The sequence below is a fragment of the Anomalospiza imberbis genome, chromosome 16 (assembly GCF_031753505.1).
Source record: "Anomalospiza imberbis isolate Cuckoo-Finch-1a 21T00152 chromosome 16, ASM3175350v1, whole genome shotgun sequence".
Lineage (NCBI taxonomy): Eukaryota > Metazoa > Chordata > Aves > Passeriformes > Viduidae > Anomalospiza > Anomalospiza imberbis.
Genome location: NC_089696.1, coordinates 10,245,370 through 10,260,329, shown reverse-complemented (window position 1 = coordinate 10,260,329; position 14,960 = coordinate 10,245,370). Strand labels below are relative to the sequence as shown.

General features: G+C 37.6%; 1 protein-coding gene across 2 annotated transcripts in view; it reads right to left on the bottom strand.

The window, feature by feature from the left end:
* The window catches only part of TRRAP (transformation/transcription domain associated protein), a 74,491-nt gene that overhangs the window by 23,985 nt on the left and 35,546 nt on the right, over positions 1-14,960 (bottom strand). For both annotated transcript variants that reach the window (XM_068206998.1, XM_068206999.1), the window contains exons 44-58: positions 14,027-14,173; positions 13,501-13,714; positions 12,718-12,843; positions 10,929-11,075; positions 9,556-9,758; positions 8,781-8,902; positions 7,735-7,948; positions 6,795-6,974; positions 6,323-6,469; positions 5,531-5,650; positions 4,948-5,235; positions 4,254-4,391; positions 3,768-3,880; positions 3,131-3,266; positions 615-806 (exon numbers count right to left, since the gene is read on the bottom strand). In XM_068206998.1, the coding sequence (XP_068063099.1) occupies positions 615-806; positions 3,131-3,266; positions 3,768-3,880; positions 4,254-4,391; positions 4,948-5,235; positions 5,531-5,650; positions 6,323-6,469; positions 6,795-6,974; positions 7,735-7,948; positions 8,781-8,902; positions 9,556-9,758; positions 10,929-11,075; positions 12,718-12,843; positions 13,501-13,714; positions 14,027-14,173 (2,487 nt within the window). The remainder of the gene's footprint in view (positions 1-614; positions 807-3,130; positions 3,267-3,767; positions 3,881-4,253; positions 4,392-4,947; positions 5,236-5,530; positions 5,651-6,322; positions 6,470-6,794; positions 6,975-7,734; positions 7,949-8,780; positions 8,903-9,555; positions 9,759-10,928; positions 11,076-12,717; positions 12,844-13,500; positions 13,715-14,026; positions 14,174-14,960) is intronic.

The window sequence follows — 14,960 nt, the reverse complement described above, 5'->3', positions numbered from 1 at the left end:
GGAGAAAAGGTTCATTTGCAAGATTCTTCTGAAAGTAACTCTAGGCCAAAGCAGATTTTTAAAAGATGGATTTAGGCATCTACTTCTGTTTGATTATACTTGTCAATAAAACATCTACTCTCAGAAATTCTTCTCTTACAGTTGCAAAATTAATTACTTACATGATTAAATCCAAGAGATAACAATAGGGTGTTGATATTTTACACATTTCAAAAGGAAACAGAAATCCATTTTTGTTATGGTAAAATGTGTGTGAAAGTTTCAAAGGACACAACCATTCATTTTTCACCATGTAATACATGTTATTTCATTTCATAGTAGTTAAACTACATATTCCATATAATCATAATTGTGCCAGCTGCTTCCCAAAAATATTTCAGGAGTTCTGAAAAAAGGTGGGTTTAACCACTAACAAGCTCTTCCTGAAAAGCAGCATGTACTTCGAAGAAATAGAAACACACATTCTGCAACTTCAAACAAAGAAATACCACGATGCAAAAACTATCAGCACTAAATATATATATTATATCCACTAAGATATTTCACATTTGCAGCTACTGAAAGTTCTGAGACCTGCTACTGGAGGACAATTGGAAAGAAGTCTATGCTGTTACCTGGAGCAGGGGGGTGTGGACGTGGGACACGACGTGGGGCAGGCGCCGCCACTCGCGGATGGCCAGGCTGCTCGCCATCTCCACCAGCCGCTCAATGAAGTTCAGCTGCTGCTCCTCGGGGTGGCAGATGGCCAGGTATCCCCTGTACATGTTCACCTTCCAAGCCATCTCCTTTGGACAACTCAGTTCCACCTGGTCATGGAATAGGAAAAAAATCCAGTAGAGATCATTCCTACTCAAACAGTTAATTTTTTGAAGCCTTCTTAAACAAACAGCTTTGATGTTTTAAAAATAATCTAATTTCTTTAAAACATCTGAGTCAAGTATTAACATTTATGTCACTAGAGGAGTTTCAGCTCTCCTAAAGTTACTGGCAAGGGCAGGCTAGCACATGAATTGCCAATTCAGCACAAGAGTACAAGTGCCCATGCCCAAGCTGCTGCTGGGGTATTTTTACACTGACAATTGTAATGCAGCTCAAAGAGCTGAGCCAGCCCAAAGCAGCCCTGCCACAGGAGCAGGAAGCTCACAGCAAACAATTCACCCTGCACAAAGCCAGGAGATGCTTCTCAGCAGATAATACACATTATGTCTGAAATGCTTCAGGGGCTCCAGAACGTGTAATGGCAACTTCTCACATAAAAGGATCCTGTGCCTACCTGTCCCACATCAGGCAACATTGTACTCCCTGTCTGCTCTAGGGCATTGCTAAGTTTATGAAAATAAACACCTGATATTTTTTCAAGTAATCACAACCAACCTTCTCATTTATGTTAAAGTAATTTCTGAGCACAGGTGCAAAGTCAGGTCATAGTGCTAAAATAATTTATTAAATAATTTTAAACCATTTCCTCAGAATTGTGGAATAATAGAAATATGGCAGCTAAACCCAGCAAAGCACTTGAATTGTGCAGCACCTAAATTCTGTGAGCACTTTACAGCAAACTTACACTGAGCCAGTGCTCACCAGCTGACCCTGAAGGCCTTTAGTCTACAACTTTCTCACCTTTTTTTTCTCCACTTTACATCAAGCCCTTTATGGTTTTACATGCAACACAGAAATCCCCCTGCATTATCCTCCTGCTGATAAACTGTATGGTGACCATTACAATTGTTATTCCTGTTATCCTCAACTGACTTTTACACCTGAGCCAGCAAAGACAAAGTGCTAGGTAGCATCCTTACACAGTGAAAATAATCTCCTCCTTTATTATGTTATCTACTGGACCATTAAACACAATGGCAAAGTGAGCAAATGGAAATGAGTCTTGGGTCCTATCAAAGGCTACTTGCTGTTTTAATAGCTCAACTTTAATGGGTAGACTATTAAAAATCTTTCACAAAGATTTACAAAAACTGATAGATATTTGCCATCGTCTCTGGCCTCTCTTGTGAATCAACCATGGAACTTGACAAAAAAAAAAAACCACATTAAAGAACGTCAATAAAATTGGAGAAGTGAGTACAGCAGCGTAGAATCAATTATTCTTTCAGATCCCAATACTTATGCAAACGTGTGCTGACACTTTTACAAGAACCTGAGTAGAGTCACAAAGGCTCCATTTATGGCTTCAGCAGCATCTTCTCCTCAGTCATAAAGTAAATGTCTCATTACTGAAAATACCTCATTTAATACAACTGCAGCTACAGCATATCAGCACTTACTCAGGGTTGTCACTTCCACTCAACTTGCAATTGTCCAAAACCAGAAACTGTCAGATATGATCTATTTCACTCTCTTCAAGCCCAAGACTTACAATACACTGTACAATATAGTTCTTATTTTAGGCTTTAAAGGTTTCTCAGATATTTCTATACTTAGCCTCTGAAGTCGCATACTTAAACAGGACACAGAATACTAAGTGCTGTAAGAACAAAATAAATTAATTAAAATGTAAATAGCACCCATAAGACAGTTTTTGTTGCATGTGCAGTTTGCTACTTAGACATTTGGCTTCACATTGTATTTTAAATACGTACTTCACCCTTTTAGTGCAAATTCTGGCATCTTTAGCAGAGTAATTCCAGTATTGCCCCACTGTATACAACAGTACAAGAAAGATCTGCAAGCTCCTTTCCACCTGTGATTTAATGCAGTATTCTCACCTTTCAGATTTCAGTTTTACATCTGGTTAATGTTTCTATATTAACTCATCACAGATTAACAATTCTACCTACCATGAAAAGACAATGTATTTCCTTAAAACAGAAAAATCAAACCAAAGAAAAACCAAATCAAAACACACAAAAAACCCCATGTTTTCCACCTTCTTTAGATTAGTGCCACCTTATACAATACTTAAAAGAATTCCAGACAATCTACTGGCAGCTCCAACAGAAGTCTGCCATTGGCCTCAAGAAGCTCAAGATGTCTGTGCAGCCTGGCTGTCCTAGCAGCCTCAAGAACAATAACCACCAGCTTATTCTCATGGGATGGTTATTAAAACAGTTGGGATGAACATACCCAAGGTAGGATGAGGAAAAACTAAACATGAGCACAAAAAGCCCTCACTCACCTGCACCAGAGCCTCCTTCATAGCAATCCAGTTTGAGACCCTCCACGCACACTTCAGCACTAGGTAAGGATTTATGTGACCTTTGGACTGGCCATATTCTGTCAAAGGCTCCCACTGGTTCAACTCTTTTGAGCAACTAGGAAAATCAAATGCGGTGTCAATTTTGTTACAAAAAAAACCCCAAAAACTGCAATAAAAGTGACAATAAATGTTTGTGTATCAGAATATTATCTGCATATTTGTCTACAAACAGCTTTGCAAGCACTGCAGAAGTTTTATCCAGATGGGAAGACTTTTTTTTTTATTTATTTATTATCAGTTATAATACAGAAATCTGTGAACAGGGAAGAGCTGCATTTTGTGCCTCCCAGAACAACCATTTTAAATAGGAAAAACAAATTTTAGCTCCAGACTGTTTCCACCAATAGCAAATTACATTTTTACAGCAATTCAGGCATATCACTTCTGAGGCTCTGTTAAGGGAATACAAAATAGCTTTTTTTTATTCCCTTAAGTTTTCCCTGTATCTGAGCTACATCCTGAGGTAAGTTTATTCTCGTAACTAATGCTTTAAACCAAGAGCAGGGTATTTTGCTTCTATTAAAATACTTTTTCCACATCAGCTTCCAAGTCTTACCGAATCCAGTGGTCTTCCCAGAGCTGGTACTCGGGGAAGATGGAAGGGGAAGCGTTGCTCCGCTCGTGCTCTTTTTTAGCCTTCTCCATTGCTTTTTCATAAGTTTCTTGTGCCTAAAGAAAATTCAACCACTCCAGGTTTCCATCTGCTATGTTCACAATAGCTCAAGCCTCTTTTATTTTTTAAAAACGAGTAATAAGAAAACCTTCACAGACTTTAAAAGAACAGTCAAGTGTGTTAAACTCATTCCTGAATATTTGGCAGCTTGACAAATGTCATGAAAATCTGATGTGTGTGCACAAAGATTTCACTTTACCTCAGTATTACAAGGCCTCAAACTACTACTGTAGACAGTAGGGAAGCCATGATACTTTCCATTTTAGAAGACTGAAGTTAATAATTAATATTCAGAGGTTTTTCCTGCTGACCAGAATATTTATCCTGAGTGTAGAACTAGTCAGATAATTTCTAAAATCAAGACTGTACCTGTTCAAAAAAGCCATGCTGCTCATAGGCAATGGCTGTTGCTGTCTCTGGGAATTTGCAGCGTTTCTGCCACAGCCCAGCCCACATATCCTCTTCTTGTAACAAAGAGTAGAGCTCAGCAAGGGAGTCCAGGATTTCCTACAAGGTTAAGAACACATTTCTCCACAGTTAACCTTTCTTTATAAAGCATAGTAGGCAGCAAACCCCATGTTCTACACTGAGGCAAGCTGAGAGAGACATGGAAATAGAGAAGGGCTTATAAAACTTATGAAAAATCTCTTTAAAACTCTACAAGAAATTAGTAACAACCATGTACTGAGAATAACACTGCATGACAAAAACATCCTAAGACTTGCACACTGACTCTTGCCTGTTTTCCCTAACAGAACAGATCAAATCACAAAAAAAAAATCTTTCAACAAGTCAATAATACAAAAGGACAAGAGAAAACAGCTTCAAGTTGCACCAGGGGAGGTTTAGATTTCATATTATGGAAAACATCTTGACTGAAAAGGCTGTAAAGCACTGGAACAGGCTGCCCAGGGCAATGCTAGAGTCACTGCCCTTGGAGGTATTTAAAATACATATAAAATGTGACACCTGGGGACATGGTTTAGTGGAGGACTTGTCAGTGTTAGGTTTTTCTCTTCATATTTCATAAGGTATTTCAATAAATAAATAAATATGACACTACCTGTTGAGGAGGAGTTATGCTTTCCTGCTCATAAAATTCTGTTGTCTGTTTAGGCTTAATCTGCAGACTGAGTCCTTTTTCAAAGGCTTGATGTTCCAGCATGAGTGTAGAACGAAACCAGAGGTTGTGAGTTTTACCCAAGTATTTCAGGACACAAGGTCTGATGGGAATGGGAGGAACACACTGTGACATTGCTTCCACAAAGCAGTTCAGGGCACTTGGCTGGCAATCTCGCTGCACCTGATGGCTTCCACTGCACAAGAAAGGGCTTATTTCACCTGCTAGAGCCTAGAAGAAAAAAAACATAATATTATCTGTCTATTCAGATTCTTCAATTAGAGACATCAGATTTAACATCTCTTTAGTACAGGGAACAACCCTCCAATAAGAACATTTCTCTTTGCAAAATGAAAGGCCCTATTTCTTTCAAAAGATGTATTCATACAGGTACACAGCATTCAACAGTCTGAGAATGGCAAATATCTCAAAGCTAGTGAACAAAGTCACCACACAAACACATTTTCATGGAACAGTAGTCATTTACAAAGAGGAATCTGCAAGTGGGAGAGAGACAGGTTCTCACATGTTGCTGTCTGTCAGACAAGATTTTCCAAAGTCGTGAAAATAGCTGTATCCAAGTCTTCTCTGCCAAAGGTGTAGAAATATGACATAACTGAACAAAGGCACTCAGCAACGCTCCAGTCTGGAAACAGACAGATGTATAGAAACAGGAAAATACAATTAATCCTGTGGCAAAACAGTCCACTTATACAGTCATTTCAATAGTAATACTAATGTCTTTTCACAAAAATGTGTTTCCTTTAGCAATATAGACGTACAACAAGAAATTAATCCTATTTTCATGTTGATCAAGACTCTGATTCATTACTGTAATCATCAAAAAAAAAAAAAAGAAGGAAAAAGGGAAGATGTTGATCATCTTCCTAATAGGAATAATCAGGTTAATTGGATAGAGATGTTGCTAGGGTGAAGCTATTTAAACATAGCTTTCAGCTAAATTATTTTCTTAGGAATTAGTTAATCATAAGATGCTGACACACATTTTTGATCCTATACCCTGTGTTTGTCATCACTAGTTTCTGAAGTGAATTGTTAAAATATACATGCAGTGAAGGAGGAAGATATTTAATTTTGTAGGAATGGGATACAATAATAACTAGCGATGAAGTGAAGGCTTAAGAATTTTTTACCATAGGCAAATAAGAAACTACAGATTATAAGAAATGTCTACATAAGAAAACTCAGCTAAAAAAAAGAGAAGTGTGAGACAGGAAAAGGAAAAAAAATAAAACCACCTCAGATCAGTTTGAAGTTTTAGGATTAAAGTGGTTTGTCACCAACAACCTGCACCCACCTTCACCTCCCGAAGGGAGTCAAGGAATTTGTCGTGCCGGTTGGTCAGCATGTGCAGCTGGTTGCCAATGTCCTTCTCTGAAAGTTCCTTCGTTTTGGGAGTGCTGGTCTGATCTCCTGGAGCCAACTCAATGTCTATTTCAACATCCTACACAGAAATAAACAACACTGTAAAAACAGGCATCTTCTATATACTTTTGCTTATTTTCCACAATAGAAAACACCCTCCTGATCAATTTATTTGATCAGGCCTCACTGTTTTCTTCTTCAGGTTCAGATCTGCAATTTCCTAGAGTGCTGAATGAATGAATGGGAGTTCTGAGAGACCCACACATGCTTAAACCACAAGAGACACGAACAATCTGCACACATCACCTTCATCACACATGCTCCAAAGCTATCTGGTGAGAAATCAGGAAGAGCTGAATTCCATTCAAAAGATTGCCTTTTCCACAGTATTTCCTGTCAGTTACCTCCTCTTTGGATTCGCTGTTCTCCCTCTCCCGAGGCTCTTGCTTGACGTGTGTGACCATGGCAAAGGCTGCCCTGTCGTGGCTGTCAGCAAGGTTGATGACATTGGTGATGGAGGGCAGCATGGCCCCCTGGCAGCTGGTGCCAATCGTGGTGTTCCTCTCACACACTGCCAACAGCAGCTACCACGTGGAGAAGTAACAAGAGTTTTTGAACATACATTTTACTGCAGAACTTCAAAGAAAACATCACCATGGTTTAATATTTAAAAACAAGATAAAGTTTGCAATAGTAAGTTTAAGGCCTATTTATCAGCTTTATTAATAGACTCTCCTAGGCCTAAAGGCTGTATTTTGTACTTTTTAACACATGTATTAAATGCCCTCAATCTGCTAAAAAACACAGACTCTGTTACCCTAAAATGGATGTTCACAGTCACCTTAAATTCATGCTTTAATATACATATTGTTAAAATAAAAGGTTTTGTCCCATTTTATTTTAAATAACCCAAGCAAAGATGCAATTTCATTTCCCTGCCATGCCACCTAACAGCTGTCATACTGTTAGGAGACATTCCAGCTTTAACAATTTTCTTGGAATCTTCTCCTATAACAATTCTTGGGGTTTTTTCCATAGTCATTATCAATTACAAGAGATCGTTTTCCTTAAGAAGTATTAACCTGGTCATTAAGCTTTTAGCACACAAAATAGATTTTAAACATTTATATTAAAGCCAATTCCTAAGAATCAGCATTTCACTGTTCAGCCATTGTATATATTTTTAAGCACCACAGGAGCTGAGGCAGCAGACTTGGTATTTTGAGCTTTGATACAAACACACCCTACAAAACACACACCACACAATTCTTTTACACCCAACAAGGAAAAATAAGGACTAAAACATATATCTAATTGCATTTCTGATACAAGTAGTTTACCTACCTCGATGCACTGCTTTATCCAGAAGTGATTTCCCATTGCTTCCCAGTTTTGGGAACAGGTCACATAAAGCAAGCGCTCATAAACGCGACGTTTCATGGAATTGTCAAAGACCTCAAAGAATTTGGCTCGGATGAGTGGCTGGGCACAGCGCAAACCAGAGAGAAATGCTGGCTCCAGTTTAGCTGTTAGTTCACTCCCAGAAAGATTCTCATCCCTAAAATGAATAAAGATGAAAAACAGAGCCATTAGAAAGAGAAGACTCCTAGGTTCTGTATAACAGAATAAAAACCCCAAGAGTTGACATTCTGTAAAAAGCCACATGTGACAAACATCCAGGGGCAGTTTTTGAGAGAAACAGCAAAGAAAACTTTGCTGCTTGTTGTAAAACCGCCCAGAACTATCAGAAATACTCTTTCAGGATAAAATCATATCATAATTGTGAAACACCGAGCTACATCTGTATGGTGCTTGAAATCACAAATTGTATTGATTGATAAAACTTTCTGAGCACCGTGAACCAGCAGAGTACAGCAGCAAAGGGACTGCAAAATAATGTGAAGCAGCAGCACACCATTAAATACCTGGCATTTGTTGATAAGGTGACTATTTTAATTATTTCGTTGTGATTCAAATCTTCAAGTCTACCTAGCAAAGTAACTCTCCTGAAAGTGTAATTTACAATTAAGTTACAAGGAAAAATAATCTTTATATTCTATGAATGTGAAAAGACAGAGCTTAGCTGTAACCACAGTGCTGAGAATGCAGTCAGCTACAAGGATGCCTTGGTATCTTGGGAAAGAAAGAAGTTGGGGTGGAGGTATTTTATCAGTGCCAAAAGTAAAAATCCTTACTAAGGAACTTCTGTTTTCAAATTGCATTCCATAAATATGCACTCTAGTCTCAGTAAAGTGAATTGATTTTGCATTTTAAGGGGAAAAAAATCCCTTAATTCAGACCTAAAAGGATTGATGACATATTATAAAGTTCATATATGGTACAAGTTATGAGCCAATAAGCTGTAATAAATGATTAATTGCTATAATTACCTATAGACGTAGTTAACAAGGTCTAAGAACTGAGCATTTAATTCAAGGTCTTCTGGAAAACGCTTTTCAATGTAAGTCATCATTTTCACCAGCAAAATGGACTTCTCCCGGAGAGTAGGTGTCTGTGGTAAAAGAACATATGATTAATTTTGTCAATTCATCTTAAAACATGAGAAACAAAACAAGAGAACTAGCACATTCAAACTACAACTCAGCCACTCTTTACATGACTCTTTTGCTTCTAAAGTACTGAAAAAGAGCTTGCTAGGTCATAGTTCTTAAAAAGTAAAGTAACTCAAGCACTTATCCTCCTAATATATGCTGGAGAATTTTAAAATTGTGACAAAAATAAGTCTAAGTTGTTCAGGGATTAAAAATTTCTGATGTATATTATAAAAAGTGTAGTCCTTTTGTATAGCACTAGGCTGTAAAGAGCTCAATTCTTAACAAAAATATGACAGATGAGGAGGACACAAAATGTTACAGAGTAACATAATTTATACCAGCATTAGTCATCTTCCTTCTGAAGAGTCTTTCTATCCAGGTTAATGTGAAGTGTATTTTAAAAAACATCAAATATAAGTCTATAAAATGCCAAGTATCTATAGCTGCAGCTATTTTCACAGGGATTGAAAATAGTCTAAACATCATCAAGGGCATCTAAACATATATATCAGATCATTACAAAACTCACTGTCAAAACTGATGAATTATATTGGCTAACCATAGTTATTTAGTATTTGAGAGCAATAATGACTTCATCAACTCAATTTACCTGATTAGCTGCCATCGGGGAATTGTTTTTCACCCACTCCTCCACTATCTTTACCACTGCACGAAGAATTTTGGCATCAGTGGATTTTTCAATGAGAGATGTTAGAATAGCTTGTATAAAATTTTTCCTCATTTCCATGCTCATCACAGCCAGGCGAGTTTTCACAAGATCCAGACTCAGCATTACCAGTTCACTTGTACCTGCTATGGATGCAAAACCAGGGTTAGAGTTGTGTATACACCTATGAAACACCGAGGGAAAAAACTTTCCAGATGTGATGCTGTAATTTTAAAAATATCAGCATCATCTATTGTCTGGAAATACATCCAACCCCAGAGATAATGTGTTCAGAATTACCACTTTACCTTCCTACACAACTAAGGCCCAACCCAAGGCCAGCTTGGATGGGGCTTTAGCAACTGTCTAGTGGAAGGTGTCCCTGCCCATGGCAAGGGGTTGAAATTAGATGATCTTTAAGGTTCCTTCTAACCCAAACCATTCTACGATTCTATGACTTCTTTCAAAACCAAACCCATTCAAAGTCCTAAAGGCAAGCCTGTTTTTTCCTTTCTGCAAATCTTTAGTAAAAGGTATTACAGACACCTAATACTGAAAAACTGCAATTAACTTTGTGAAAGAAATTGTCTGTGATGCAGCTAATTCTTTAATTCTGTTCAGCTAATTTCCTGACTTGCTTATCTATGAAGTTTAATATTTTTCCAATTGTTTCTCAGTGTTAATAAAATTTACAAGGCTCCCATTTACCTAATAAAGTTTGGGCTGGGAATTTAACAGCAACAATTCTTTCAAAGTGTTTACTTCAGTAGCTTATTCATCAGTAAATTACAGGGCCCTTTACCAGCACTGAATTTTCTTCTACAAGAACATCTGATTTTTTTCTAATCCATTTGACAACAGAATTATACTGACTGAAAACTATGCTATTTTAAGATTAAAAGCTAAAGCATCAGCTCCAACAAGTTAATTCAAACACATTTGTTCTGATATTATAAAATAGGAAGGAGTAAAAAAATTTGAAAGCATAGAGCAATCAAAAAATTCAGCCCCTCTCCCCTCAACCCTCTAAAGCCTTGAAGAATTTCAGTACTTCTATTTATGCTGCAACTCAGCAAATGTTTCACTATCCCTTCACTGAAAAGGTTGGGCTAATACTGAAATTCATATATTAAGCAGGTAACTGAAAATCCTAAGTGCATTTTTAGCTCTCAATACTTCAGTAGTACTAGTCCCTAAGGCTGAAGTATTTTTCAACAAGTTATAATGCACACAAACATTGCAAAGTCATTTGAATCCCTCTAGGAGGAAGATATTTTAATGCTTTCTAATCATTAACAGACTGCACAAGGTAATACCTGTGTTTGCTTCTGCTGTTCCTGCTGTTGCCTGTGGGTTCAGGTGTTCCCTGACCATCTTCTGCAGGGACCTCATGAAAACTGAGATCAGCCTGTCAATGTAGCTGGGGTTGTTGCTGCATGCAGATTTCAGAATCATCAGAGTCCCTAGGGATAAAAACAAGGTTTCAGGAATTTAAACTTCTCTTGGGCATGACCTGAGTAAGGTACAGATGCCATGAAAGGATGGGGCTACCCAGGTTACAAACATTAGAAATCTGGAGAGATTTGGAGAAAAATTTCAGTCTCAGCTTTAGTCCTTAGATTAAGTCTAAAAGGTTACTTTTGCACTAATCAAAATATTTCAAAGTTTTGTATACAAGTGTGTGATGAACAGCAAGGGGGAAAAGGGAGGACAGGAAGAAAGGGATTGAGAACAAATACTTCCCCAAGACCTTACAAAAAAGTAACTACTCCTGATATTGCACATTTATTTTAGTAGCAAAAAGTAGAAAAGCTTTTAAATTAGTAGGCCCGGGTTTAGTAATTAAGAAATCGTAACCTGGGTTTTCTAATCTAGAAACTTTATAAAGTTTAATAAATCAGTTTCTGTAGATTGACGAAGTTAACTCAAGTTGACTACTTCACCCTTTAAAAAAAATAGCACATATATCCTGTTAAATTATATCTACTAAAAAAAAAAACCTACTGCAACTTTCTAATTCAACATACCTACATAGCATATCTACAGAAGCATGCTCTGGTCATTGAATGGCTCCTGCCAAAGTTCTGATTTCTTTTTCTGATCAGATGAGCACAAAATTTGGCTCACAAAGCTCAGCCTCTGAGCCACAGAATTACTACAAAATGCTCCTCCTGACAGCTTGATTGTGGTGCTGCTTTTAAGGGAGCTCTGGACAAAATGTAAGAAACATCTTTCATGGTTAGTTTGATGTAAAGCATGTCCTGACATCTGACAAATAGGCAATTCCCAAGGTAAAATTACAGCCATCTACACAGCTCACAGAATAGAACAGTGAAGGACATTTGCCATTTAAATCAGCAGGTTTTCCAACATTGTACAATTTCAGGTCTGTATTACCAACACAACCAGTTCTGGGCCAAACTCTATTATTCCTATATATCTTTGTCATTCTATTATGTAGCTGAGTTGTCTAGCTGTTCAGTAAGTACAAAAAAACAAGAAAAAAAAAACTTTTCAACTCTTCAGAACAGACTATGCTAAAAATTCAGATTTTTGTCACACAAGAAAAAATAGTGTTTTTGTAATTTCTTGATTAGTGAGAGTTTAAGATCTATAAATACATAAATATTAATACACTACCTAAATCAGCTAATAAATAAGGCTTAGAAAATTAAAAAGAAAGGTAGAACACAAGACTCTACACAGATTCCTTGAACTGTTCTGTTGTATCTCAGAGGACCTGCAGGATTTGGTTTTTTCCCATGTAAGAAGTTGCCAGTAACTTTCTTTTTTGCCTAATATCAATACTGCACCTTTTCCCTATGCACTTTGAATACAAAAGTCTTCCACCTAGCAGATCTACAGATCCCAACCTCCAAAAATTGCTCCCAGGTCACTTCAGGGAGCAGACAGAACACAATGAACCCCCATCCATTCCCTTTCTTCACAGCTATGACATCCCAAGCTCGTTTCTCAAGTCAGCCTGAAATGCTCCCCACAGCTTCCTCTGCATCAGATCAGACTTATAGAAAAGGAAACTGGTGACAAAGACTTGACTCATTCAGGGGCATTCCCACAGAGCTGCCAGGGGTGTGGGACACGTACCAAAGAGCTGGGAAGGGTTGGCATTGGTGGCTTTTTCATAATTAGTCAGTCCTTCATAAATAACCTTCCCAACTGCAGCATAAAGACACTCCAGCTCTTCGTACTTGGAAGCTACACTTGAGGTACCTGAGGAGTTCAGAGGTGTGTTTAGTTTTGTAACAGGCAGAGAACAGTTACACTGAGAATGTAGAGTCAATAAAACACCACTGGAGTCTTATACTGTCAACAATCTAAGGTGACATAGGCAGATCCCCCATTTATATAAACCTCTTTATTATACCAGTATGTCTTTGATAATAGTGTACCACTTCTGAGTAACTCAATTTGATGAGCAGCATTACTGATTTACTTTTTTCCAAGAAAATATTATCTAAATTAGCTTCTATTAAGACACAGCATATTATTTATTGCCTTTCTTTTTTACACTTTATCTCTTCAGCAAAACAGCAAAACTTAATACTTAAAAAATTGTGCTTCTGAAGCTGAAAAATTCTAATTGCAGAAATACATTAAATTTATAGCATGCATTTCTTGAACTAAAGTTATGACAGCCACAGGTTATTAAGTTTTTATGTCAATGGATAATGATGTATTCCACATGATTACTTCTTTCAGCTTTTCCTTTTTTAATCAGAGGTTGAAAGTGCAAGCTAAAATGGACCATTAAATGCAAGAATCATGAAACAGAATACTAGCACATTCCAAAGAATGCCTTCATCCCACCCTCAACCACTTAAGTTATGCAGCAATAAAGGATTAAAGCAGGAAGAAAACACCACTCACTTGGTTCTGTGGGGAAAATTCCCATCAAGCGAGACAGCAAACTGTGGACAGCTCTCAAAACCTTGGTGTTCCCACAGGTCATACAGGCTGCGACCCCTCTTTGGAGGGGCTTGAAGCTGCTCAGGATAGCAGGGGGCTGTAGCACAGTCAGCAGGAAACTTAAGACCTCTAAGCCAGTGCAAATGTTGGCAAAGTTGGCCTGATTGGGCTGCTCCTGAAGAGAAAGCATACAAAAAGGCAGTGAGTAGGGGTAAAGAAGAATTACACAGATTACTAAACTCAGATCAAATCTGTTAAAACCTACTAGGAAAAAAAAACCCCAAAAATAAATAAACCACACCAACCAGTGAGTACTGCAGCTCTACAACTTATAATCACTGCTGCAATTCACATACTTAAGCACTTATTTATTTCACTGCAAAGAAAAGATGAGTACTGTAAAAATCTATATCCAGATATGACTGGTATTCAATCATCTCACATGCCAGGGAAACCTAAAGATCTACAGGACTGGAATGCTACCTACCACAGTCATGAGCAGCTTATCAAACCACTGCAACTTCAGCTCTGACTTGGGCCACATGTCTGGCCTCAAAGCTGTTTTCAGAAGGTTGACACAGCGACGAGACAGCAACTCCCCAGGGGATCCAGCAGTGTTGGAGTTGTCATTTACCTAGCAATTAATCAGAGTTAACAAAATGACACCCTTTTGGAAGCAAGTCATTAATTTATTATTCATTCCATGCAAGCATGTAATTTCTTATTTCTGAAATGAATAGCTTAAGTAGTTTTATCAGTACAGCCACAGAGCATTTAATGCATAAAAAGCTGACAACTAATAGTAAACAGCAGAACTGGCGTCTAAATTGCTGGCTCATTAACCCAAATCACCCATCAAAGGTGTACTTAAAAAAAGTTTCATGTTATCCCTTATTACTACAACTCTGAACATACTCAAGATGGTTAATCTTTACTGTTTGCAAGGTATCCATAAACATGTGCAGCTCTTTACTCACTTCATCTTTATACTTAAGAGCACATCTACTTTGTGCAATGGACTGTGGCATATAAAATCCTATGCCACTTACCAGCTGAGTCTGCTGCAGGAGCAGAAGCCATAAAATTTGTCAGCCTGGAGGTACACCCAGATAATTTTCCCCCTTCTAGAAAAGTTAATTCCCTCCAATTTTGGTGAAAAACTTTAGTTCTACATGCTACAGGAAAGTAAATCCATGTATAGGATTTTGAAAATAAAACTACAATCATTGCCCCTAGATACAGTCATTCCCTATAAAAATCTCAAAATATTTTGGGATAAAGTATTCTTGACATTTAACCTAGGCAAAAAACAAGCATACATTGCAGCATTATCCAAATATGTAAATTAATCATGAAAACAAAGCATAGAAACATTAGAATAATCCAAGCCTAAAAGGACCTGTGTGAAAAGAGGGGTTTAT